At 37.5% G+C, this 26,681-nt stretch overlaps 1 protein-coding gene across 1 annotated transcript; it reads left to right on the top strand.

The window, feature by feature from the left end:
* The first annotated feature begins 5,512 nt into the window (after positions 1–5,512).
* On the top strand, positions 5,513–20,027 carry UBE2N (ubiquitin conjugating enzyme E2 N). Its single transcript, XM_081331985.1, has 4 exons — positions 5,513–5,630; positions 16,414–16,660; positions 16,821–16,961; positions 19,353–20,027. The coding sequence occupies exons 1-4, from the start codon at positions 5,601–5,603 to the stop codon at positions 19,391–19,393; spliced, it is 459 nt and encodes a 152-aa protein (XP_081188111.1). The 5' UTR covers positions 5,513–5,600; the 3' UTR covers positions 19,394–20,027.
* Positions 20,028–26,681: the final 6,654 nt, after the last annotated feature.

The raw sequence follows: 26,681 nt of genomic DNA, 5'->3' as shown, positions 1-26,681 counted from the left end.
CAGGATTGGGAAAGATCAGTTTACATTCCAATTCCAAAGAAAGGCAGTGCCAAAGAATGTTCAAACTATCGCACCATTGCACTCATTTCACATGCTAGTAAAGTTATGCTTAAAATCCTACAAGCTAGACTCCAGCAGTATGTGGATCGAGAACTACCAGAAGTACAGGCAGGATTTCGAAGAGGCAGAAGAACTAGAGATCAAATTGCCAACATATGCTGGATCATGGAGAAAGCTAGGGAGTTCCAGAAAAACATCTACTTCTGCTTCATTGACTATGCTAAAGCCTTTGATTGTGTGGATCACAACAAATTGTGGCAAGTTCTTAAAGAGATGGGAGTACCAGAGCATCTTATTTGTCTCTTGAGAAACCTATATGTGGGTCAAGAAGCAACAGTGAGAACTGGACACAGAACCACTGATTGGTTCAAAATTGGGAAAGGAGTCCGGCAAGGCTGTATACTGTCACCCTGCCTGTTTAACTTATATGCAGAGCACATCATGAGAAAGGCAGGGCTAGATGAATCAAAAGTTGGAATTAAGATTGCCAGGAGAAATATCAACAACCTAAGATATGCAGATGATACCACTCTAATGGCAGAAAGTGAAGAGGAATTAAAGAGCCTCTTGATGCGGGTGAAGAAGGAAAGTGCAAAAGTGGGCTTGAAACTCAACATTAAGGAAACCAAGATCATGGCATCCAGTCCTCTCAATTCCTGGCAAATAGATGGGGAAGAAATGGAGATAGTGACTGATTTTATTTTCTTTGGGCTCCAAGATCACCGCAGATGGGGACTGCAGCCAAGAAATTAAAAGACGCTTGCTCCTGGGGAGGAAAGCTATGGCAAACCTAGACAGCATAATAAAAAGCAGATATATCACCCTGCCAACAAAAGTGCGTATAGTCAAGGCCATGGTTTTCCCAGTTGCAATGTATGGCTGTGAAAGTTGGACCATAAGAAAGGCTGAGCGCCAAAGAATTGAGGATTTTGAACTTTGGTGCTGGAGAAGACTCCTGCGAGACCCTTGGACTGCAAGGCGATCAAACTGTTCAGTCCTAGAGGAGATCAACCCTGACTGCTCTTTAAAAGGCTAGATCCTGAAGTTGAAACTCAAATACGTTGGTCACCTAATGAGAAGGAAAGACTCACTGGAGAAGAGCCTAATGCTGGGAAAGATTGAGGGCAATAGAAGAAGGGGACGACAGAGAATGAAGTGGCTGGATGGAGTCACTGAAGTAGTAGGCATGAGCTTAAATGGACTCCAGAAGATGGTAGAGGACAGGAAGGCCTGGAGGAACGTTGTCCATGGGGTCCCGATGGGTCGGACACGACTTCGCAACTAACAACAACAACACATGGGGTAGCATTAGTACGCAAGTTATGCTTTCTGGGTATCTGAATTTGATAATAAAATTAAATCAGTGGAAATGGGCTGTACTTCTTAAAAGCTTATACTTCACTAATATTTTATTACGAACCCATATTCACTTACCATGAAATTTGTCATGAATTAAGTAAAAATTACTTTTGAATGATCAAGTGTAGAATTCTATGCTAGGTTTATAAAACTTTTAAGACAGGAGAGTCAAACTGCCAGCCCATGGGCCGGTTTCATCATACCGAAGCTTCACCCATCCCATTGCTGGCAATGCAAAAAGAGTCACGATATGTCGCGATATGTCACATGACGTGGCAAGTTTGACACCCATGTTTTAAGATGTTTTAAATACTTTGCAGATGAGGAAATCTTCTCTCTTGGTGAGAATACAATAAAGATAGAACAAGATCATGGCTTGTGCTTTTTACAGTATAGTAGTTTTTGGATAATGTTAGTGAATGGAACAACCTTCTGCATCCTAACACTACAGATACTGTATGTGGAACCACAATTCTAGTCTAGTTGTGTAGAGTTGTTGAGAATTGTCAATACATGTACAGCTGTGAAGGCTGCAGGAGGACAATAAATCATTGCTTTTTAAAATATTGTCTATTTTATCTTAAATTTATAATTATAACTGCATTTTGTATCTGTCGTATCACTGTGAAGTTGCTTGTTGCCTTCAATTTTCTTCAAAATAAAAGTAGTCCTCAACTTACGACCACAATTGAGCCCAAAATTTCCATTGCTGAGTAAGGCAGTTATTAAGTGAGTTTTGCCCCATTTTATAACATTTTTGCCACAGTTGTCAAGTGAATCATGCAGTTATTTATGTGAATCTGGCTTCCCCCATTGACTTTGCTTGTCGGAAGCCAGATGGGAAGGTTACAAATGGTAATCACATGACCCTGATAGTACAACTGTCATAAATACATGCCAGAATTTGCATCACATGACCATGGAAATGCTGCAGCAGTAAAAATTGTCATAAGTCACTTTTTTCAGTGTTGTTGTAACTTTCAATGATCACTAAACAATTGGTTGTTAAGTCAAGGACTACCTGTATTCTTCAAAACATTTTGCATTATTTCTATTTCCAACACCTTGTGAAAAATTAAATCAAGCAATGGTCATGAAATAATCAATACTAATGAGCTAAGAAGTTAAGAACTGTTTGTAGTGATGTCCATAGAGGGATCAAAATCTGTAAGATAAAGGTAGTAAACAGGATGGGGCAAAGATCCCAACCCCACATCCACCATCCTTCATATTTTGACTTCTTCTATTTATTGTTGCTGGCAATCCTTTCTGTCTACTTAACACAAAGCAGAGCTGAGTCATTCAGGCAGAGAGTTGCAGCACTGCGATCAATGCAATAGAAATATGGTACTGTAGAATGGAGGCTCTACTTTTCCCAGTACTGCTAGAGAGATTGGTGATTTTTCGCCTTGGATATTACTTAGGTGATAGTTTCATAATGTGGTTGCTGAATAGCACATTACTTTCTTTAAATATTGCTTTTGGATAACGTTGCACTCCTGGTGGCTTTATGGACATGGCTGTGTCATTTTCTTGGCAACAGTACAGAAATGATTTACTGCTTTCTTCTTCTGAGAGTTGTTTCTCCTAGTCTGGTTTTTCCTGATGATCTAAATACTAAACAGGCCTGACCCCAATTAGTTTCCGAGCCCATATAAAATCAGCCAGATGCTTCTTCCTGGTGAGGCAAGGCATTGTTTGCATGTCCTTCAGAATGTATATGACTATAGCTCAGCCTTCCCCATCCTAAACCTGAATTAGATGCCAGAATTCTCAGTCCATGTGACAACTGACATTAAGTTTTTCTTCTCTACATAAAATAGTTTGTGTTGAGAAAACATAACATCTGCTTCAATTTCAGCTGCTGCTGACAATGGATATGTTAATATGGCCATGTGGAACTGTTTTGCTGCTGTCATCTTCTAGAATGTTTTAAAACTTCACTGCAGTGTAAGAGACATTTTCAGGAGAGCAACACACTGGAGTAGGAAGGAGTGATTTGTAATTTTAAAAAAGGATTATAGCAAAAGAGAAACACAGATGTCTCACATTTCCTCAAAATAAATTTATTTGAATTCGACTATAATTTTAATATAGAATTGTATTAAATATTAGTATCACAAAGCAACCTTCCTGGATAATGCCTTCATAATAATACCAACATTTTACAGCCACTGGGGGAGTCGGAAACTAGGAAGTTATTTGTGAAGGACTCCATTTCTAAGGCAGCCTCATGATCAGATAATTATTATTCCAGTCTTAGATTCAGAAGAGACACCCAAAATAGAGTTGCCATTAAAATATGAAGGCATGAAAGAATTTGCTTTCAGTACAAGTGCAATATGAGAACAATATTAAATTGCCAATAGGCATTATGAGACGGCTGCCTCAAGATGCAAGTTTAGGATGCAGTGGAATGGCAATAGTTATGTACTGACTTTTACAGCAAGTGAGATACAGCACTGATAGCCAAACAGATATTTAATATGATCTGTCTTTATGCACGGTTAAACTGATGGCCTTCAACTTATCTACAAGACCACTGAAGTGTAAATAAGGTTATCAGATATCTGAAGAGAGAAAGGATATGGAAAATTGGACAAATGGGTGGGTGGAACACAGTTTTAACTTTCTTGGCATCCACAACAAAATTGAGAAAAACTGGAAAGTTATAGTGAAAATGAAGTATTTATTTTAGACCTACACATGTATGAAGTTACCTTTTCCAGCATCCGTTTTTAATTGCAAGAATATGCTAGAGCCAATTAATAGACAAAAGTCTTGTGTGTAAATAGAGGGAAGTCTCACTCTCTTCTAGTACTGATGTTACCTAGTTGGGTAATGAAATGTCTGCAAGAAAACAACAAAAACTGAGACACTCCACAGTTCAACCCTAAGCTACAAATATTCTCTTCTATTAGTACCAAAAGTCTTCAGCCTGTAACTAATTACTGTCTTATTAATTTCAGGCAATAGGGCAAGCTGTCTCCAGAGCACTAATCTGCAAATTAAAATCACCAACCTTGTTAACTTGCCATTAACATTCATTAGGGAAGCATTGCCTCATGGTGAAAAGATGATGTGGAAGAGATACTTAAAAGGGCCTGACAATATTTGATTTTAAGCCTGTGCTTGCTGAATGGAGGGCATGAGGACAAAAAGATCATGCCTTCCTTTTGCCCAACTCTGATAATACTAGAATATTGATCTACCTGTGTACTGTGGGAGAACAATGCAATATTATCTTGTAGGTAGGTCATGAGGACAGGAAAGCCTGGAGGAACATTGTCCATAGGGTCGCGATGGGTCGGACACGACTTCGCAACTAACAACAACAACAAGGTAGGTCTAGTGCAGGGGTAGGCAACCTTGGCTCTTTTATGACTCGTGGACTTCAACTCCCAGAATTCCTGAGCCAGCCTGGCTCAGGAATTCTGGGAGTTGAAGTCCACGAGTCATAAAAGAGCCAAGGTTGCCTACCCCTGGTCTAGTGGAAATAAATACGCTGCGTAGTTGGGAGTGAACATAATAAAAAAACATTTAATATTTTCTCCCATGAGTCATATTAAAATGTTTATTTTTTTATTTTTTGATGATTATGTGGTATCCACAGGTGTCAAACTCGCTGCGTCACGTGACGTATCGCACCTTTTTTTTTGCATTGCCGTAGCTGGGGCGGGCGCAGCCTCTGCATGATACAACCGGCCCGCCGGCCGACAGTTTGACACCTTTAGTCCTAAAGAAAATCAGCAGTGCTAAGTTTTACGTGATTGTTTAGTGTTTTGTTCCTTTTGTGTGAATCCAGCCAACTTTAGTTGATTCAGCAAATAACGGTTAAACAACCCCGGTTTAATCTTCAGGCAAAGAAACTCACTGGATGGGAATTTTGCCGCTTTGCCTTAGGCAACAGAGTGCAGAACGGCCTTCTCTCAAGCAGAGACGCATCAATGGCTCTCGTCTTTTAAGGGAGACTGAGCAGCCGCGCCTTCTAGAGTCCTCTCCCTCAGGGAACGATTGAGTTCATTCCTCCTCTCTTGCTAGCAATTGACACTACACTTCCCAGCTTGCCCCCGGAGGTGCTGCGGTGACGTTACGGGAAGTGAATCACGGGCTTCTTCCGGTAGCGCGTAAGCCCCGAGCGGAGTCGAGGTCCAGCGGAGACTATATCCTGATAAGACAAGATGGCCGGGTTGCCCCGCAGGATCATTAAGGTACCCGCTTTAGTTCTCCTCTTGTCTGTTGCCTTCCCCTCCCTTCCCTGCCCTGCCCTGCGGCAGCTGGAGGTAGGCCCCACGTCTAGCTCGTGGCCGGGAGAGCTTGGAGCAAATGCTTCGGGGGCGCGGCGTTTCCGGGGAGGGAGAGTGGCAGCGGTGTCACTCCGCTTGCCCGCGCCGCCGCTGCTGCAGGGGGGCGAGGGCGGGGGATCGGCGGCAGGAGGCAGCCACCGCCATTCGAGGTGCGCGCTCGCGTGCGCCTTGTGGGCAAAGGAGCGACGGCCGATGGGCGCGTGACGGATGCAAGGAGCGCCGCGGACGAGGCCTCGGCACCTCAGCCTGCCGGGAATGAATGGAAATTGCAGGCGGGGAGGCTGCACCCCCCCTCCCTCCCTCCCTCTCCGTCGTCCCCTCTTACCGACCTTTACCGCGCGAGCTACCCGCCCCTCAGTCCCCGCCCTTCCCGCTCCTTCGTTTATTCTGCGGCCGAAGAGAGGAGGTGGTGTTACGACCTGGGGCGGGCTGGGCTGGCAGGCGGGTGGAAACGGCCCAGCTGAATTGTTTTCCCCAGAGCTCTGATATGCGCTATCTACATTCGCCGCCGAAATAATTCTGCTCTTTTCTTTCCGACAAACAGCTAAATCCGGGGAGAAGCGAGCGTGCTCTCCCTTCTTCTTCCCACGAGGAGATGGTCAGTTTAGCGATGACTCATGAACACCTCCTTAAGGAATTGTGTTTTCACCGCTTGCCAAATTGCCCTGCAGCTCCTTTCCCCCACCACCTGTATTTTTTTTTTGTTTTGAGTAAATCCGGATTTGGATAGAAGGCTAAAATATTTTCGTTTCGATGCATGCATCTTAACGGCTGATTCTTGATGCCTCTGTGTGTGGCATAATTCATTTTCTGCAGAATGTAATGTATAGTTTAATGTATAGTCTTAGAACCGTGAAGAAATTAAGGTGAATTAACTGTGAAGCACTCGATTTAAAATAAACCCTCTTACAAATTGTCAGTTCTATATGTATTTTGTCATTTGTAGCATTTTGTTTTGTGTAGTTGAATATGAAAATCTGTTCCAGTGTTAATAGAGCACTTGTAACTTCTCTAGCTAAGTTGGGTATAAGTGATTCTGCTGAATAGGGCCAGAATGTATTTCCTAGAGACTCAGTTATGCTCAAGGAAGCAAGGCAGATGTATGAGAAGTTACCTCCACCCTTGTCTGGTGGAAGTTCTTCACCTTTCCCTCTGTTCTGTGGCTGTTTGATAAATATAATTAGAAATTTAGTAATATGATTTTACTGGTGGTTATTGGGAGTTATAGGAACTATGCACACACATACATACAAATGATAATGTACTTTAATAACATATTAAAATCCTTAATACATTGTAGTCTTACGGCATTCTCCAAGATGATACAATCAATCAATTAGTTTGTATTTTAGAGTGACTTTTCTGGGAAGGATCAGCTTTAGTGATGAAATAGCTCTTCATTGGAGTAAAACATCAATTAAAACTGAAATTAACACTGTTTATCAACAGTAAATTTGTTTTGATTTAACTGTTAACTTATAAAACTAGTTCATAATCATCAATATCACTAGAGGAGCAACATCAAGCAAAGTCTATTTGCTCTAGTGCTCTTCCTATAGCTTTCTTGTAGACCATTTTTGAAAGGGAATGTTGAAATAACAAGCAGATGATCAAGCAGATAAATATCTCAATCATTAGTTCTAATCCAAACAGAAGAAAACATCAGGATTGAAGAAAGGGTTGGGATTTTTTTTGGTAGATTTGGCTTGCTTGATCAAACTATTCATATACTTAGGTGTTAGTTGGAAACACTACATTGGCATTTCAGAGTTATATTTAATTAATAGCCATTGTAGTTAATGCAAATCTGCAGCTAATTATAGAAAGGAAGTAGAATGAAGAAAAATGATGTCATTTAATACATTAGACCTTATATAATATTAAAGTATAACATTTAAATTACACTGCCCTTCATTATACTTGTTTATTTAATGTCATTTATCTCAACACTTTAACCAAAAGTCTGCATTATAGCAGTTTTATGATAATTTCTGCTCTCCGGTTTAATGGTTTAAACAATGTGATGTACAAAGGAAGGGAAGATGCCATGATATGAGACCTGTTGTAGGGGAATTCTATACCTAATTGAATGAAAAGTAATAGGAAATGTCAAATATTAAATATTTTTCTTGATACGATTTTTCTTGAAAAGCATTGGGGACCATACATGTGCATCTATTGTTTTTTGTTTTTAGGTCCCCCCCCATACTTTCCAAAATATTTAATAAATGTTTGACATTTGCATATGTTTAAATTCAGGCACTACCTGTTTACTTTGAATGAATCTCTAGTGGAAAGTGAATTATGTCCTAAGTACTAAAAGAGCTGCTGATGGTCTGGCCAAACTTTATGTATTATCTTAGATAAATCTTGGAAACAACTGGAGGAGAAAAATGTCTCTTCACAAAAGGAATAGATCTCTGAATGACAGTCACCAATCTTAAGAATGAGTGATTTATTTCATGCTTCCTAGAGATTAGACTAATATATTTCCTTTAGCACCTGTGACATAATCCTTGTTCCACTAAGCCTGAGGCTTCTAAGTCTGTTTTACGATCTGAGAATGGTGCTGATATGAATAGCACTCTTTGGACCACAAATCCCTGGTACCTGGACCTTATAAAATCTTTCACATTTTAGCAATGGGATCACCCAAGAGGATTCATCTACCCAAAACTTAATTTAGTAGCTAAATGCATGGAGATTGAGTGGACATTTTGATAATCTGCGGTACAATAGAACTATCCTAGCATTCTAAAGAATTTCTATTTGTGTATACTAGTTGCTCATATAGCAAGCTAACTGCAGACAGGCCAAAAATATCACCAGTATCAGTCTCCATTCCCCGGATCCTGACCTTTCTATAAATTGGGATCTTACATAAGTATCAGCCTTTCCTTTAGTCCTATTGCCAGGAAGCATTGAACCTTTCTTGGCATCATCCTTACATCAAGAGATTCCTAAGTGGGAGGGATCCCTGTTAAGATTAACAGCTATCCAGAAGTATCTGTTTTGGGGCTTTCAGCTAGTATTTAAAGTCATAACCTGGGCCCTCATTGAACTCTTATGCGAATCAGCTTGGAACTCCCTGCATGAAATAATATTTCTTAGTGCCATAACTTTAAACATTGCTCGCCACCAAGAAAAAGTTGTGTGTTATCTAGCTAAACATTATCATTATCTCTGTGTCTAGACCAATCTTCAATGAAAAGGTGAATTTAGTGTTAAATTGTAGTTGGGAAAGTATCTTTTCATCAAATTCTAGGTTTAGTTAAAGAGGCATCAGGACAAACTGGATATTGGATTAATAATCACAATTAACTGAGCAGAATAGAGAGATTCAGAGTTTTAGATAGCCATGTGTATTTCTTTAAATGTCCCATCTTGGCTGTAATTCCCAACTTACCATCCTGATCTGCAAGGATTGCATCAGACTAGTCTTCAAAAATCAGAACAATCTTGCAGAACCATTGTGCCAGTCCACCAAAAATGCATAATTTCAATTCCCCTAGGTAGTAATGCTCCCTAGGAGATGTAAACTCTTAGGTTTAATAGAAACAAGGCATCTAGCTCACCCTGGCAAAAAAAAGAAAAGGGAAGATACCGGTACGAATGTACCATGGTTCCCTCAATATATGTTCTTTAAACTGGCTCACATTTGTTGCTACATTCCTCAAGTGTTCTATCTCAATTCTCTTTCTGGCTTGCCATTCCCAAAACTAAAAGTAGTGTCAAAATCTTTCATGCGCTACATGAGGAGAAAGGAGATGATGGAATACTGCGTGTTTGCTGTAAAAAATGGTCCAGCCACAAATACATTAGTTTTATGTTTTGATCTGGACAATTCAAGAGCAAAGTATAAAGAAATTGGTTTGTAAACATCTTGAAAACTAAGCAATAATAATGACCAGAAGTTACATGATTTTTTCCAAGGGACTAGTCTTGCCAGATATCTCATTTTTTCTTAGTAGATTATTGGAATGCTTTAAAATAACATATCTTGCTTTCAACAAAGCATTTGACAATGTATCCCTATTTTTTATTACCGTAACTGGCTGAGCTGAGTATGAGCTGAATGACATGCCAAACACTCCAGTGGGATGGTATAGAATGCAGAGATAGTTTTGACAAAGAACCCATAGGTTATTAGAATGATTAGTAAAAGAAAATAAATGATGTTTCAGTCATAGGAAAGGAAGGAGGGTGAGAAATAGATAGAAATAATTCCATCTTGATTCTGTCTGATATAAGAAGCACTAGTGGGAAGCTCTTGCAGGCTTTCAAGATTCTGTTATTCCCTGCAACAGTAAAATAGAATTCCTGTAATCTTTGAGGTGTCTTATTTCCTGAAGTGGCCTTTCTCAAAGGGCTGACAAGTATTAAGAGTCCAGTATTTTTCAACATTTTTATTAATGACTTGGATGAGGAGATGAAGGAATATATTTTATTTGCAGGTTACTGAACATTGAATGGGATAGCTAATAACTTTAATAAAAATCCAAGAAATAAAATTTAGAAGAGATAAAACGCAGTGCTCTTCACTTAGGAAACAATAATGAAGTACACAGAATGGGAAATATCTTACCTGGTCACTTGTGAAAAAGATCTTGGAATAATTATTAATTACAAACTGAATATTGGTGAGCGTTTTGATATGTCTACAAAAAAGGCAAATGCAGGTTTTGGGTTGAATCAATAGAACGATGGTTTTCAAATTACAGGATAACAGTTCTCTTTATTCTGTGTTGGTTGGATCTGCTTTGAGTATGGGTAGTCCTTGATTTACAACAGTTTGTTTAGTGATGGTTTGAAGTTACAACGACACTGAAAAAAGTAACTTGTGACCATTTCCCACACTTATGACCATTGTAGTATCTCCATGATCATGTGATTTACATTCAGATGCTTGACAACTAACTCACATTTATGACAGTTGCAGTGTCATGTGATCCTCTTTTGCACCCTCTGACAAGCAAAGTCAATGGGGAAACTAGATTCACTTAACAACTGTGTTACTCATTTTAGCAACTGCAGTGATTCACTTAACAAATGTGGAAACAAGTCTCAATAAATTTGTCACTTAACAAAAATTTTGGGCTCAATTGTGCTCATAAGTTGAGGACCCCCAGTACTGTGTGCTATATTGTTTGCCATGCTGTAAGATAGTTTCAGAAAAAGTAGACCAGATTCAGAGGACAACAGAAAAAATAATTGGAGGACTAGAACAATGTTCTGTGAAAAGAGTTTGAAAAAATATGATATTTTGTAGAAGACTGGGATGGATCCGACAAAAAATAATGAATATAAACTACAGGATAGCAAATTCCCCATTAAATATTATATGAAAAAACAGTTGTTTGGTAATTATACAAAGAAGGGGTGGATTTGCCCTATATTCAGTATGTTCAAATATAAGCTGTATAACAGTTCTTTAATTGGAATTTTAGGATGAGTCTGATGGCCACTTCATATTGTCTGATTGATAGTTTTGTTAAAATTTTCTAGAACTCTTGCACATTTATAATGACAAACATTTTTCTGATTTTTACTGCTATATTCTCACTGTCCCTATGCACTGCAGTACTATCATTCCTGAACCAGTAACAGTTTGTACATTTATTTTCTACCACTGGCAGAAATTTAATGTCTGCATTAATAAAGTAACAAAAATGCATTTGTAAAACTGGTTCTATAAATATGATTCATTATGTTAAATTTTTGGAAGTTTTAAAGAAATGGTCTTCAAATGTCTTTATCCTTTTTGAAGTATTTTTATAAATAGATATCTAGATTTTTTGTGTTCATTAACATAATAGTTTTACCTATACTATATTTTAAATTGATAGGCTATATTATGCCTTCCACATATTATTTAATTCCAGTTCCTAACAAGCTCAGCTAGGATGACCAATATTAAGAGAGAATGGGAACTGCATTTCACTAACATTTGGAGATAATAAACATCTGTAGGTAGCTTCCTAACTTTTATTTTCAATCTCTGATCAGATTATTTGTTAAATAATTATGTATGAAATATAGATATGACAAAATAAGTTTTAAGACGCCTCAAACATCTCTATGCTGCAATCAGAATAAGATGAAGATTGACATGTGTGCACATATATTTCAATAAATAGAAAATACTGTCTTCAGATACTTTTCTGAATGAATTAGGAGAAACTCCAGTAACCGGAAATGCTTCAGTGACTCTAAATGTATGCACAACTAAGAATCTGACAGAAAAGGAGACATAAAAAGAGCTAATGATTGATCAGGAAGTAAGATCTGCAGCTGTGACTACCATGTATGATAGCGTTTAATAATCAAGTTTGACTCCTGACTGAGACCTAATAATAGCGCTCTTTTAAAAATTACTGAGAGGCATGGAAAGAAGAGATCAAGTAACAAATGGTGGTGAAAAAGACTAAGGGATTATATTGGGCAACTAAAAGTTATTTTTGTTAATGTCCAAAGATTTGGTTAATAAGTAAATATAGTACAACACAGTAAAAGCCTTGATTAGGGATTACCTTGTGATAAGAGTGGCAAAAAGTATTTTTCCACTTTTACTGCATCTGCAGGGCTGGCAGTCTGCAAAGTGAACTGATCTGTGTAAGGGGCTAAGGGAACATCTGCAAGGCCACTGTGAGGACTATTTGAGGCATCTATCAGATGAAGTCACTTCAATCTGCTCTGAGCTGAACTCTGGATATCAAGTTGTGGAGTTCACTGAGACATGATCTGGCTTGGTTATCTGCAAAGATTTCAAGCTTGTTGATTGTGAAAAAATGGACCAGGCCACGGTATATGCATGTCCCTCCCAGTTGGTTAAGGTCTCTTGGGAGACAGTATATAATTAGATTCAGGTAATGGTGAATCCATTTCTGAGGGAAGGAGGGAGGGGTCCTGCCAACTCTTCAAGAAGCAGTAGTTCTTTTCCTTAATGAACCATTGTTGGTCTAATGGTCCTGGACAATTTTCATTCTGTCTGTAATCTTCCTTTTACAGGGAAAGTGCTGAGAAGGTAGTTGAGTTGCAAGGAGAAGGTGGCTGAGGACCTTGGGGAAAGCAAGTTAATCTTGCTTTTCGGTAAAGATTCAGACCTGGATACCAAGTTAAGATTGATCACATTTGTTGGTGATTTTTGGAAAGACTGGAATGGAAAAATGCATCTGTCCAGGCCTTCTTGGATCTCTCAATAGTTTTTGACAACATCAATTATATCTTCTGGACTAGTTTTAGGGATTGGCAGTGGGAATAATGTTATCGTGGCAGTTCTCCATCTGGGCTAGTTTCAGTTGGTGGGGAGAGAAAAGTCTAACTCTAGACCCTATTTTACACCTATTTTACACAAGCCACTGTTTAATGTCATTTGTCAGCATGGGATTAGGAATCATCATTATGCTGATGATACTTAAGTATGCATATCTGTACTGGGCCAATCAACTGATGTCAAGGTTCTCTCACAATATGTATGGGGATCTGGATGAGGAAAAACACGATCTGGGTTGTAGGGTCCCACCTCCTTATTTGGGGACCTTCCATCTTTAATTTTGAATGGGCTGACATTCCCATGCGGCTCCTAGTCTTCTGCCATGTGCAGTCCCCCCCCAAAAAAGTGGGACTAAAAAGGTTCAACCAATCAATTCAAATATGCAGGGTAGGTGCATATCTCGCCTTGGCTCCACTCTTCAGTCAAACCCTGTTCTGTGCATGCATGCGTGTACGCACATGCGCACACATTTTTTGCGGCTCCCAGCTTTTCCTTTTGTGAGGGAACCGGTTCCGAGTGGCTCTTTCACTGTTTCAGGTTGCTGACCCCTGCCCTAGACAAAACAGTGCACAACCTGTGGGTCCTTTTGGAGTTTTTGGTTCTACTTGCAGAACAGGTTGCTGTGGTCAGGAGCTGCTTTGCACAAATCCATTTTGTGCACCAATTGTACTGCCCAGAGTCACTTGACAGTGAGATGACTGGCATATAAATGAAATAAATATGTTTGAATTAATATCCATGGTCATTCGTGCCTTGGTGATCTTCCATTTAAATTCTTGCAATGTGCTGCTAATGGGTCTGCCTTTGAATACTATTTAGAAGTTACAGCTGTTCCAGAATGCAGTAGTGTAGGCAGTTAAGAGACACAGCATGGTGCACTCATGTAACTTCACTACTTTGCAAGCTGCACTGGCTTCCAGTAGGCTCCTGGGTGCAATTTAGAGTTCTGGTTATAAAACCCATTTAGGCAAAGTACCAGCTTATCCCTTCTATCTTTGATTGTGTTTGCTGTCATATAAAATCTAGAGATGTTTTATGTGCTCCATGAAACAGTGCCATCTGAAGGGATCCAGGAGATAGGCCTTTTCCTTTGCAGCTCCTACATTATACAACTTTTTTTTGGGGGGGGGGGAGATTTGGATTCCTTGACCATTTGGGCCTATTATAAGGCTTTTTGAAAATTTCCTTCTTCTCCAGACATTGGACCAGGTATTGAATGAGTCCATTCTGTAGGATTTTGGCATTTGTTGGAGTAAGGGTTTTTAAATTAGTTTTGTTTTGGTTATTTGCCCCAACTGTATCCCAAATTAAGGGCTTACAGGGTCATAAAAAGAGTTTGTTTTTGATTTATTAATTTTTATTAATTTTATTAACTTATTACATTTATTAAATAAAAGTAAAAAATAGCTTGTATTCTGAATCACATAGGATTGGACTTGAGAAAGTACTGTGAGAATAATAAGAGGGTGATAAGACACTTATAGAATGTTTAGTCTGTTTAGGTAAAAGCTAATAAAGAAGAGGATTACTTTTGTTTCTGATGACACTCAGTAAAAGAAAAGGACACAGCCTTGATTCAGACATTGTATTAAGCCAAATAAGGTTTATTTACTCTGATACAGCATGTTGCAAGAACTAAGCCAGAAATGGTTTAGTAAACAAACCATATTTAACCTGTGAACTACCCATATTGCGTGAACTTAAAAACTTGTGCACAAGTTAAGGAGAAAGGGAAGAAAGAAAAAAAAGGCAAACTATCTCAGTGAGAATTTCTTGGGCCTGTGAAAAAGAGTAGAGAATTGGAGCATTTAGAGTAATTTGTTAAACTTGAAGGATGTGATGTGTCCTCAGAATGGTCATGGGTGTCCGTGCCACATTTTATCAATATCTCCTTATAAATGTATCTTTTCTTAGGGCATTAATAACACTCATGTAACCCAGAAAAATGCACATTTTAGTTAGGGAGACATATCTGCCTCAGTGTACCTTGTCATACCATGTGAGTAGCTCTATAATTCAAATATGTATTTCTATGGGATCACACAATTACTCTGTAGGCACAGGAAGAGATGCAGTTTCTTTAAGGAGGCATTGACAAATAAATCTATTCTGAGATGTCTTTCTAGCTCTGATTCTGAATTATGCCATATTCCTATTAATTTTAACGTACTTCTTTAAGAGGCTGAATTGTATTGTATATACTTAGTATATTTGTAATATGTAACTGTATAAATTGTGTAGGAAGTACAAGTGCTGTATTCAACTAGTTGCCATGACCAAAGAGACTGTAAGATAGAATATCCATTTGGTTTAAAATAAATACATCAAACCTAGGCAAATTTTGGGATCCTTCTTCATTGTAAGATACAGATCTGTTTTTAATCAAATTGGGGCATCAACATTTTTGTTGTAAAAAGGTGGTTTTACTTTGCAAACTAAGAAATCATTTGTAAATCACAGAACAGATGTTTCAGAGACAAGCATGGAAAAATATAATACTGTAAATGAGGTAGCAATATACTGCATAACACTACTGAATTTTTATTGTCATGTACAGTCTCTATAGAAACTATTACATAAATAAGTTCAAATTTTATTTATTTTGTTTAACAAAATCAATTTCTATGCTTTCTTAAAGTATATCTGAAATTTTACAGATATCAGCAAATGGAAATTTTATAAACCAATTTTTCAAACCTTGGTAGACTTGTTTTTCAAATAGATCTGAAAGGGCATAAGAAAGTAATTTGATGACACACTGTTGCCTGATTTGTCAAAACAAACTACAGTTCTTGTTTTAAGAACTTTATATTTAGCCATGGACGTTAAAAATACCTTTCTTAGTACCCTATTAGAAGATGGTTTTGATTATTTCTTCTGTTAATCAGGAGAGTAAGAACAGGACAGCACGACTAGTGTTTTTCAATTTCATCTAGTGTGGTAGAAAACTCACTTCCAAAATAACAACAACTGGATATTGTGCAAACAATCATGTTATTAATTCCAAAGCTTTCAGGTTTCAGTGGGTCACTGGTCTCATGCCCTCAGATGAATCCAAAGCAAGAGCTGCAAGGTTACATAGATCTTATGTAGAATGTTGATCAAGGACAATTTGAGCAGGTGTTTACAGCAACAGAAGATCTCAAATATAGAAAAAAATGTTCAATTTATAAGAAAAAAAGTTGGCCCCAAAGGAAGACAAAAGCATTACAGACACTTTCCTTGAAAGCCTAAATAAAAGCTTTGATAGATGAGTTGAGCCAAGATTCTAGCAGTAATTTCAACAGATTGCCCTGCATTTCCAGTGGAAGAGGGAAGAGATAAGGAAATGGCAGCATTCATCCTTGAATTATGAGACATTTCGAGGCATGAACTCTTTATCAACAATTGCTGTGTTGTTTTTTTCTCTTTCAGGAAACCCAGCGCTTGCTGGCAGAACCTGTTCCTGGCATAAAGGCAGAACCAGATGAAAGCAATGCACGTTATTTTCATGTGGTCATTGCAGGGCCACAGGATTCCCCCTTTGAGGGTGGGACATTTAAACTTGAACTATTCCTTCCAGAAGAATATCCAATGGCAGCTCCGAAAGTACGTTTCATGACCAAAATTTATCATCCTAATGTAGACAAATTGGGAAGAATATGTTTAGATATTTTGAAAGGTAAGCATTTTGGAATCATTATTACAATGATACCTTCTTTTAGCACATTGTGAAGATATTCAGAAATTATTTCAGTGATTTCCTAAGATGGCAGGGGTGGGAGAAAGAGAGTGTCTTTATTAGAAATGCTGCTGTAGTACCCTCTCACTTGCTTCCTCAGATAAATGGTCTCCAGCTTTGCAGATCCGTACAGTTCTGCTATCAATCCAGGCTTTGTTAAGCGCACCCAACCCAGATGATCCACTAGCAAATGATGTAGCTGAGCAGTGGAAGACCAATGAAGTCCAAGCCATAGAAACAGGTCTTGTATCTTCATTCTAGGCCTCTCTTGGGGATGATGGGAGGTTCAGAAATGTAAAAAAATTAATGTCAGGCTTCATACACATTTCATCCTGTATTTTTCTCAATTTCAGTAGGCCCACCCTTAATTATACCTTTGAAAGGTATAATTACCGTATTTTCCGGCGTATAAGACGACTGGGCGTATAAGACGACCCCCTACATTTCCTGTTAAATTATAGGGTTTGGGCTATACTCGCCATATAAGACTACCCCTCTTCCAACGCACACCAAATAAAAATTAAAAAACATCAGATTTGATTTCAATATGGTAATTTTAATTCAAATTACCAACAAAGATGATTGGGGGACTGGAGGCTAAAACATATAGGGAACGGTTGCTGGAATTGGGTATGTGTAGTTTAATGAAGAGAAGGGTGAGGGGTGACATGATAGCAGTGTTCCAATATCTCAGGGGCTGCCACAAAGAAGAGGGAGCCAAGCTATTCTCCAAAGCACCTGAAAGCAGGACAAGAAGCAATGGGTGGAAACTAGTCAAGGAGAGAAGCAACCTAGAACTAAGGAGAAACTTCCTGACAGTTAGAACAATTAATCAGTGGAACAATCTGCCTCCAGAAGTGGTGAATGCTCTAACACTGGAAGTTTTTAAGAAGAGACTGGACAGCCATTTGTCTGAAATAGTATAGGGTTTCCTGCCTGAGCAGGGGGTTGGACTAGATGACCTCCAAGGTCCCTTCCAACTTATTATTATTATTATTATTATTATTACATGCAGGTACTTAGTAGGAAAACTGTCACTTATAAACATAAGGCTGTTTGTCATCAAACATGTAAACATAAAACAGTGAAAGTGGATTAAACTTTTCCTACTTCACTCTAAAGCTTTCCCTGCGCAGAGCCTTAAGTAACACCAGCTGCCTGCAATTAGTGCAGGTTCGCATCCCACCAGGCTCAAGGTTGACTCAGGCTTCCATCCTTCCGAGGTAGGTAAAATGAGGACCCAGATTGTTGGGGGCAATAAGCTGACTTTGTAATAATGCTGCTTGGGGGGGAAAGCCCTAATAAGCAAGCATATACATAGAATGAAGGCTATTGCTAAGCACATTGATTTGTGCTTTAAATTGTAAGCCGCCCTGAGTCTTCGGAGAAGGGCGGGATATAAATGGGATTAAAAAAAAAAAGACCAAATGGGAGATCCGCTCCAGGTTTTCCAGTCAGCCCACCCAGTTCCTGAGTCAAATGTGTCCTTAGAGCTAAGCAGCTGCTCTGGCTGCGGCATTCCCCACCTGCCTTTCAAGTTGGGATAGACTACAGCTGCTTTTCAACTTTAGAAGGAAAGACGCCCAGACCCCAGCCTGTAAAAAAATCACAGACTGCAGCTTCTACTCCAATTGGTCCTGCTTTCCCTGCGCAGACTAAATGGGAGATCTGCTCCAGGTTTTCCAGCCAGCCCTGTCCCTAAAGTTTCCGCACCCGGCGTACAAGACGACCCCTGACTTTTGAGAAGATTTTCATGGGTTAAAAAGTCGTCTTATACGCTGGAAAATACGGTAAGAAGAAAATTTATATTGAGACCAGTGTACAAGACTTTCAAATGTTAGGTCTTCAGAATTAATTATTATGTTAAAATCATTAATGGCCATTGGAGGTTTTATTTGGAAACAGCAATGAAGTGTGCAAGGATTTAACTCTTAATCTCCCACACTTAAGATCTTTCTTTCTTTCTTTCTTTCTTTCTTTCTTTCTTTCTTTCTTTCTTTCTTTCTTTCTTTCTTTCTTTCTTTCTTTCTTTCTTTCTTTCTTTCTTTCTTTCTTTCTTTCTTTCTTTCTTTCTTTCTTTCTTTCTTTCTTTCTTTCTTTCTTTCTTTCTTTCTTTTTGGAGAGAGTAGGCCCTCTCCCTACACTTCATGTTTCCTTTCCATTCCATTCTTAGATATGCATGCAAGCAGTTAACTTTTTAAAATAAAGGATTAATATCTGGTTCAGCATAATTTCTGCCTATTTCCTAGCCTCCATTGCTGAAGCGTATATCCCAGCTAGTTTGTTAAGGATACTTGAATAAACATGTATACCAGAAAAAAATTAGATAAATTACTCTTTCAAATGGTACTCCATTAATGTCACAAATGAGGCACACTTATCACAAGTAATTATGATAAATGCTGCATAACGGACAGTAGTGGTTATCACGTGCCTAATGTGAATATGGAAAAGCCACTATCAATTCATAAAAGGGGAAACTCATGGCATAGATTTTATTATATATGATTATTCTCAGCACTGATAATATAGTGATAGAATACTGTAACAGATTTTCACAAAATCAAATATTTTTAAATTTCAGTATCTTACTTTTTTGACTAATATATCTTTTTTTCCTTTGTTTTTACAGCCAGAGCATGGACTAGGCTATATGCCATGAATAATATTTAAAATGTGCTCTAAATTAGTGTGCATCACTTTTTCCTGTTCTGCCAAGACCTCTTCCTTTATTTTGTTTTCACGTAATGGACAGAGTCTTAGAAAACTTTACAGAATAAAAACCCAGACATCAGTTCTTTGGTGATTTAAATGCACATTAGCAAATCTGTGTCTTGTCCCAATTCACTCCTGTTCTGCATGAGCAGAGGCTAGAAGTATCATCAGGATTGTTTGTGAAATTGTTTAAAAGCAGTAGCACATCTCTGCTTTTAATGATTTTTCCTCCCATCATGAATTAAGTGTAAGCACTGTGAATGAAAGTAGTCAGGGTTAGCTGCAGGGGTTTTTGTTCAAATTGTGTGGGCTCTTCCTCCCTTTTTTATGGTCATGCTAATTGCATTGGTTAAAGCAGCTAACCAGTTATATTCTAGCCAAGTCTAACTTAGCTGTAGCTGGACAAGCTTGGTTGTTTGAAAAAAAAAATGGGAACATTAAACATCCATTCACTAATAATATTGTGATTCTGCTGTCAAGTGTAAAAAAAATCTTCCTTTCAAAAAAAAAAAAAGCTTGTGACCATTTTGTATGGCTTGTCTGGAAAATCTTCTGTAAATCTTATGTTTTAGTAAAATATTTTGTTATTCTACTTTGCCTTTGTACAGTTTGTTTTGATGTGTTCTTTTTACCCTTTTCAATTGTGACAATCGCTTTTTTAAAAAAACAGCTGGATTGAAACTGTTTGATTTCATCAACTTAAAAGCTGTAGTATATAATCTTGGTTTTTTTTCCCCAACTTGTATTAATGCCTTACTAGTGTTTATAATATTTTTTGTTTTAGTGTTTTTAAAAAGCCTTTGATAATGTAATAGCTTATCAGAGACTTAAATAGGTTAGATGCATCATTGATGTTATGTACATGCAGTGTTAAGTATCACTAAAGAAGGAAGCTAGCAAAACAAACAGCAGTTTTGGGTTTGTATGTAACTTGTCTGTCGTGTTAAGTATTACCAGGTATCAGACTATACATTTGAAGATAATTTGCATCTTTTAAAAACGATCCTGTGCATAGAATTAAACCCTACATTATGGTAAATTGGTTAAGATCTTTACGGCTAGCTTTGTTAAATCTGATTTTATCTGCAATCCTTACACTACCACGTTTTTGTTCCATTTCTTAATTTTGAATATAGATATATTTTTTTAAAGCCATCGTGTTAAGATGTAAAAAAAACACAAAAAAACCCCACTGCGGCAATGACAACATTTCTCACCCGGAAGCTTCCTTTTCTTACCCTATGTCTTTTTGCCTTGCCTATCTTCTAATCTTTGTGCTTTCAATGTGGCCAGTGCAATGCCAGTTGCCATGGATAACATCTGTTTTCTGGTTCAGAGGACAGTATTGAGATCCATAATTTCCCCATCATACCTATGCTAGTATCATCTGAGATTTCTATATAGAATATGGTGTATGTATTGTGCTCTTATGTAAGATAAATATCTTATTAAAATCACATTTTCAACAGATAAATGCTTTTAGTGATGGTATTGTCCCCCGAGTTGATTGCATTGTAGCATAATAAAAAGCTCATCTATTTTAGCAAGAGAGATTATCTTGAAATGGTTTTTCTAAAAACTGGCTTTAAAGCCATCTTAAAGTTATTTTAGATTCTGTATTAGATTACATCTGGGGTTTTAGTTGGTTCTTTCTGTATTATCAACGAATAACACCATTGTTGTAATACATACATACATACATACATACATACATATATACATACATATATACACACACATATACATATGTACACACACACACATATATATATATACACATACATACACATACACGTGAAAATCTACGAAAATATACACACACATATATCCTTATATATATATATACACACACACACATATATATACACACATACACACACACACACACACACACACATATAAATAAAATCTTACAATTTTTACAGATGTAAATTCTTCCATATTTTGTTGATAAACATAATACATATTTGTAGTATAATGTAATTCTAAAACTATTAGTAAAATACATATCTGATTTTGACAATGTCTGCTATCTAATACATTTTGCTTTGGTTTGCAGTTGGATGATGAATAATATATATTAATAATTATTAATATATATTACTTTTGTTTAGTTGGATATTCACATAGCACATGACTTTGTACTGTTTATTTTGACATCCCCTTTGGCATTTTTCTGATATTCAAAATACTTCTGTTGTGGATTTACTCTACTTTTTATTTATTTTAAGAACAGCCGATTTTTTTGTTTTTATATTACTTAGATTCTAAGATATAACCACTAAACTATATTTATTGGAAAACAAAATGCTATAAATAAAATTTGTCTTTAAAATCCCAGAAGCATTTTGACCTTAAATTAATTGTGAGAAATGGTTAATCAGAATTCTTAGTTTTCAAATGTATTACATAATCCAGCCACACTTAATTACGGGTTTCATTTGAAAGGTTTATATACTGATATCAGGCATTTGCTTGCAGAAAGTGCCACAAAGCTCTTCTGTGACTGCATAGGCTCATTGACTTAAGTATATTCTGTTGAACTAAATGGGACTTAAAATACTTTGCATTATGTTCTCTCCCCTTTTCTTGCATGTAATAAAATACTATATTATGCATTCAGGTAACTAAGTCATAAATTTTGAAGCAGTTATTTATTTATTTATTTATTTATTTACTTATTTATTTATTTACTTATTTATTTATTTATTTATTTATTTATTTATTTATTTATTTATTTATTATAAGACTTGTATGCCGCCCTATCTCCCAAAGGACTCAGGGCGGCTAACAACAATAAAATACAATAAATACAAATATTAAAAAAGAATTAAAATTATGTCAAAGTCCCACTAAAACCAATAAAAACATTTAAAATCATAATTAAAACCCCATTATCATCAGTCCAGGTCGGCCTGTTGGAAAAGATATGTCTTAAGGTCACGACGAAAGGACCGAAGGTCTGGGGCCATCTGGAGCTCCCGGGGGAGCTGATTCCACAAAGTAGGTGCCCCAACAGAGAAGGCCCTGTGGGTCGCCAGCTGACATTGTCTGGCCGACGGCACCCTGAGGAGGCCCTCTCTGTGCGAGCGCACAGGGCAATGGGAAATCGTTCCTGGCAGCAGACGGTCCTGCAAATATCCCGGGCCTAAGCCATGTAGGGCTTTATAGGTAAGGACCAGCACCTTGAATCTCACCCGGAGGGCAACCGGTAACCAATGCAGCTCGCACAGGAGGGGTGTAATATGGGAGTGTCGGGATGCTCCCATCACAACCCGCGCGGCCGGGTTACCCTCTATTTTAAAGAGATGTGTATATATACATTTCTACATAGTATTTTGTTGGCAGTGTATATATTTCTGCAGAACACTCAGAATTCATTTATATACACTGTGTGTGCATGTGTGTGTGTGTGTATGTATATGTTGAACTCAAGCATTCTATAGGGAGAACAGTTAAAATTTTCAAGAAAGCCTCTCGTGGATTCTAGCTCTGTTGACAAGTGAGGATTCAAAAAGTATAGATTTTTTTAAAATTTTAAATCTGAATCACATAACATTAAAACTTGCCAGGCATGAAAGACCTGGTCTACACATGAAGGTTCAATTAAACTGATTTATTGCTAAACCTATGCCCAGGAATCTTCTCAATAGTCAGCACCTGGTTAGAGTTAGATAAGGGTCAAGAACCCTCAAGGGGGGGCAGTTGGATTTAATTTGCTTGTGGCTAAGTAGGAATTTTAGGCTGATTCCCCCTTGGCCAAGTGTGATTAAACACACAAGGAATTTGTCTCCAATACAGAAGCATTCAGTGTACTTGCAAAGGAACAGAAAACAACAACAATAATAATATAGGAACTGCCTATATACTCAGATGCTACCTTAACAGTTCTTAGGTCCCTGGTTAGGACTTGAACTGTTAGGTTTTTACCAGTCCCAGGCTTTGAATCAAATTGAAAATTTAACACCATCATAATCATAATCATAATAATATACCAATAAAAGGGGGAAGTAAAGATAATTTTCACTCTTCACTCCATGTCCAAGTTCTGCCATTCCTTATCTTACAAAAATCAAACCCACCCTTCTTTTTTAAGTCCAGAAATATATTGTAGTTGAAGGTATTTGAAATTTATTTCTGAAATTGATTAAAGGAATGATTTAATATCTGTTATCAAATTGTGCTGTGTGCTCTTTTGTCCAATCCAACTTATGGAAGTAACTTACTCTGAAACAGTCATGGTAGATGTGCAATGTTCAGTTATTGATTTATAAATAGGTCAAATACTCTGGATATATCTGAGCTGAGTTGTCTATTGTTATACTGATGAGAAGGGTTGGATGATTCCATCCTCTACAAATAGGCCTTTGAAAAACTTAATAATGTTTGTTTTTTAAGATAGGAAATTTTAAGCAGAAAGATTGGGCTCTTTGAAGTAGATGTATTCCGTATTATTATGATTCTAAAAACAAACAATATTTCTATTTAATCCAGTAAATGTTTATGAATTATAAGATTAAATTGAAATTATTGTTTTCTTTACAAAGCCAATTCCTGTACTTGCAATACTTGCAATACTTGAGAATGGAAATCCCTGAAAACACAGCACAGCACATGTATATGCTTCGCATGGATAAGTTTTTTAGCTGACGAGTAAACAATAATTATGCCCTAAGGAAAGTGAGGATTGGATCCTTTCTAAAAGAAGTTTATTTTTAACGCATTATGGTTTTATAAATAGTCTGATTTAGTTAAATCATGGTTATATGTATAATAATCTTTCGTGTACATTCCTACCATTTTATGGTTATTTTAAAATGCCTGATAGGATCTGTTTGACATTTTTTACTGTAATGTTATGACATTGAAATAAAAGGAAGAGTGATTATTCATTATACAGTGAGCTTTTCATTGGAGACTCCCCCTCTTAAAAATAAGGCTGGCACTATCACATTAATTTTTGTTTCCTTTGCACAGATATTTAAAAATGTAGATTTTCCCTAACCAGATAACTAAACTACAGAATTTCATTACCTCTTTATGTAGATAGGCAGGAGCAAATAGTTGCAAATTTGACAAATGCTGGACATGCCAAAGGAGGATAGAGATTAATTTATTCACGCCAGCCCCTTTAAGCTATCAGGAGCAGGGCTTTAAAATAGTGTAACCCCCTCTGATACTTCTGTCAAAGCACACTGTCCAACTAAAGAGCCATGTTAGTAGTAGCAATTAACCATCTGTCCTTTTCTTGTGCCCTCCCAAATAGGCAATCTAGAATGCCAGCTCAGCCCCAACTTTAAGCAGCAGGTTTTCTTGATAGAAGCTGGCTCCTATGCTTTCTACTTGGCATTTCTGTTGGAAGAGATGGCTCAGCTCATCAGGGAAATCAGCTATTTTAAGGCTGGGCCTCTTTATGAACGGTTGGTAGAGTTTAATAAGTTTTTATATAACACTTCCTTTTGTGGTGTTTTCTCTTTGTTATCAGCTTGTTTTCACGTTTTCCGATGCCCTTCCTTGCCTTTCCGTGTTAAAACCTTACAGTAAGTCTGAATTTATTCTCTGGTAAGTCTTACTCCCAAGAAGGCTGGGGTTTTCCCTTCATGTATATGGGGAAGAATTATCTATCACCTTTTTAATCAGTTGAATCATTACCTGTTTCTAGTAGTAATTCATTGGGATTCATGTTTAATGACTATGTTTACTGATTTTTTGGTTGACAACACAAAGTACACTTGATTTGTTGGAAGCCACCATTTGATCTGATGCTGAAATACCAGTGTGATTTGTCATTATCACTCAGACCAGTTTTGTTGTGTTTGAAAGTGACGTTTTGTACATAGATCACTTTAGATAACAAAGGATTATAACTTGGGTGGTACCATGATTGGATCTTCTACTGGACTCTGAAGCATTTAAAGTTTTGAATAATTCAGATACAGCGATCCCATATTTGCTTTCAGTTTGAAAAGGGATTAAGATTCAGCATGTTCTGTGAGAAGTCTGTTACCTTAGGATGTCACCTTTACGAGGGCATCATATGATAGGGAAAGAGGGCTGAGCAAAGCATGCTTAGGTAAAATGAAGAGTTGAGTTCTCAAATAACTTTATATTCTGAAGTTGAGTATAAATATGACAAAGGGAGTCCATGGCTTGATGACAGTACCATTTTCTTACCTTATTTTACTGCTTCATAAAGAAAAATATTTAGAGTTGACAATCATTAATCTTGATCCTAAAAATTAGAACAAGGAAGTTTATATAACAATCTATTTTTTCACTCTATGCTGTAATATATGATAAACTGTAGGGATAACTTGTTTGTTTTTTAATGCTCAGCTAGAAGAGTTTTCATTCTCAAGGCATGAAGGAAACATGAATATTCAGAAATAACATGAGCTGAGAAGTACTACAAATATTCTTGGTTAGGAATTCTTGAAGGAACAGGCAGAAGAATGTTTCAGTGAAAGCTTTTCTCTACTACTGTTCCAGTTGTCAGCATATTGATTCTTGCTTATAAACATATATTTTTTTCTTCACCTGGGGACTTTCCTATTTAATTGGGTGGTCCACCTGAGTCCATAATCTGGTGAACAGGACAATTCTTCACAGTAAGTGTAAGAGCTTGATTATTGGTAAGTGCAGCTGACATGAGAGCGATGTATTACTTTATTATATAGCACTCTACAAAACTGGCCAAACAGTGCAGTTAATGAAAGCTAGGTAGTGACCGACAAGCAAGAACAGCTGGCCCGCGGGCTGCTTTCATCACACTGAAGCCGCACCCACCCCATTGCCGGCAATGCAAATAGTGTCGCGATACGTTGAGACATGTCATGTGGTTTGACACCTGTGAGCAATGACTAGTCCACATAGGTGCCCTACAAAAATCCATTAAAGTCTTAGGATTCTGGTGCTGTTGATGTTGCAGGCTCTCAAGAGAATGGTGTTATCTAGGCTTGTTTCTGTGTGGCAGTATGCTTGTGTAGTTAATAATGTGAAGTCAAATAATTCAGCTTTCTGGTTTTTAGAGTATACTTCAAGTATATTCTAAGTACCTTGTGCATTATTGGCTTGTGGTTTATAAAAACTTCCAAGCTAACATGTTGAGGCCATGATCTCTGCATCAATCTCTTCTGAAGATTGATTACATGATTTGCACTTTTGATTGTTTTGGGAGATTTTTGGTAAGTTTGCAAGTTTCAGCCATCAGCATAGGAGCTGCTTCTTTTCCTCCAGAATTTTCAGT

Source organism: Vipera berus, assembly GCF_964194415.1.
Source record: "Vipera berus genome assembly, chromosome: 6".
Taxonomy (NCBI): Eukaryota; Metazoa; Chordata; class Lepidosauria; order Squamata; family Viperidae; genus Vipera; species Vipera berus.
Note: the sequence above shows the minus strand (reverse complement) of the source record. Positions and strands in the feature narration are given on the sequence as shown.

Bases quoted from the DNA above. Each gene is read 5' to 3' on its own strand.
- UBE2N (XM_081331985.1), top strand. From the start codon at position 5,601: ATGGCCGGGTTGCCCCGCAGGATCATTAAG. The intron at 5,631-16,413 runs GTACCCGCTTTA...TTTCTCTTTCAG, and splicing joins TGCCCCGCAGGATCATTAAG to GAAACCCAGCGCTTGCTGGC. The intron at 16,661-16,820 runs GTAAGCATTTTG...TTGCTTCCTCAG, and splicing joins ATGTTTAGATATTTTGAAAG to ATAAATGGTCTCCAGCTTTG.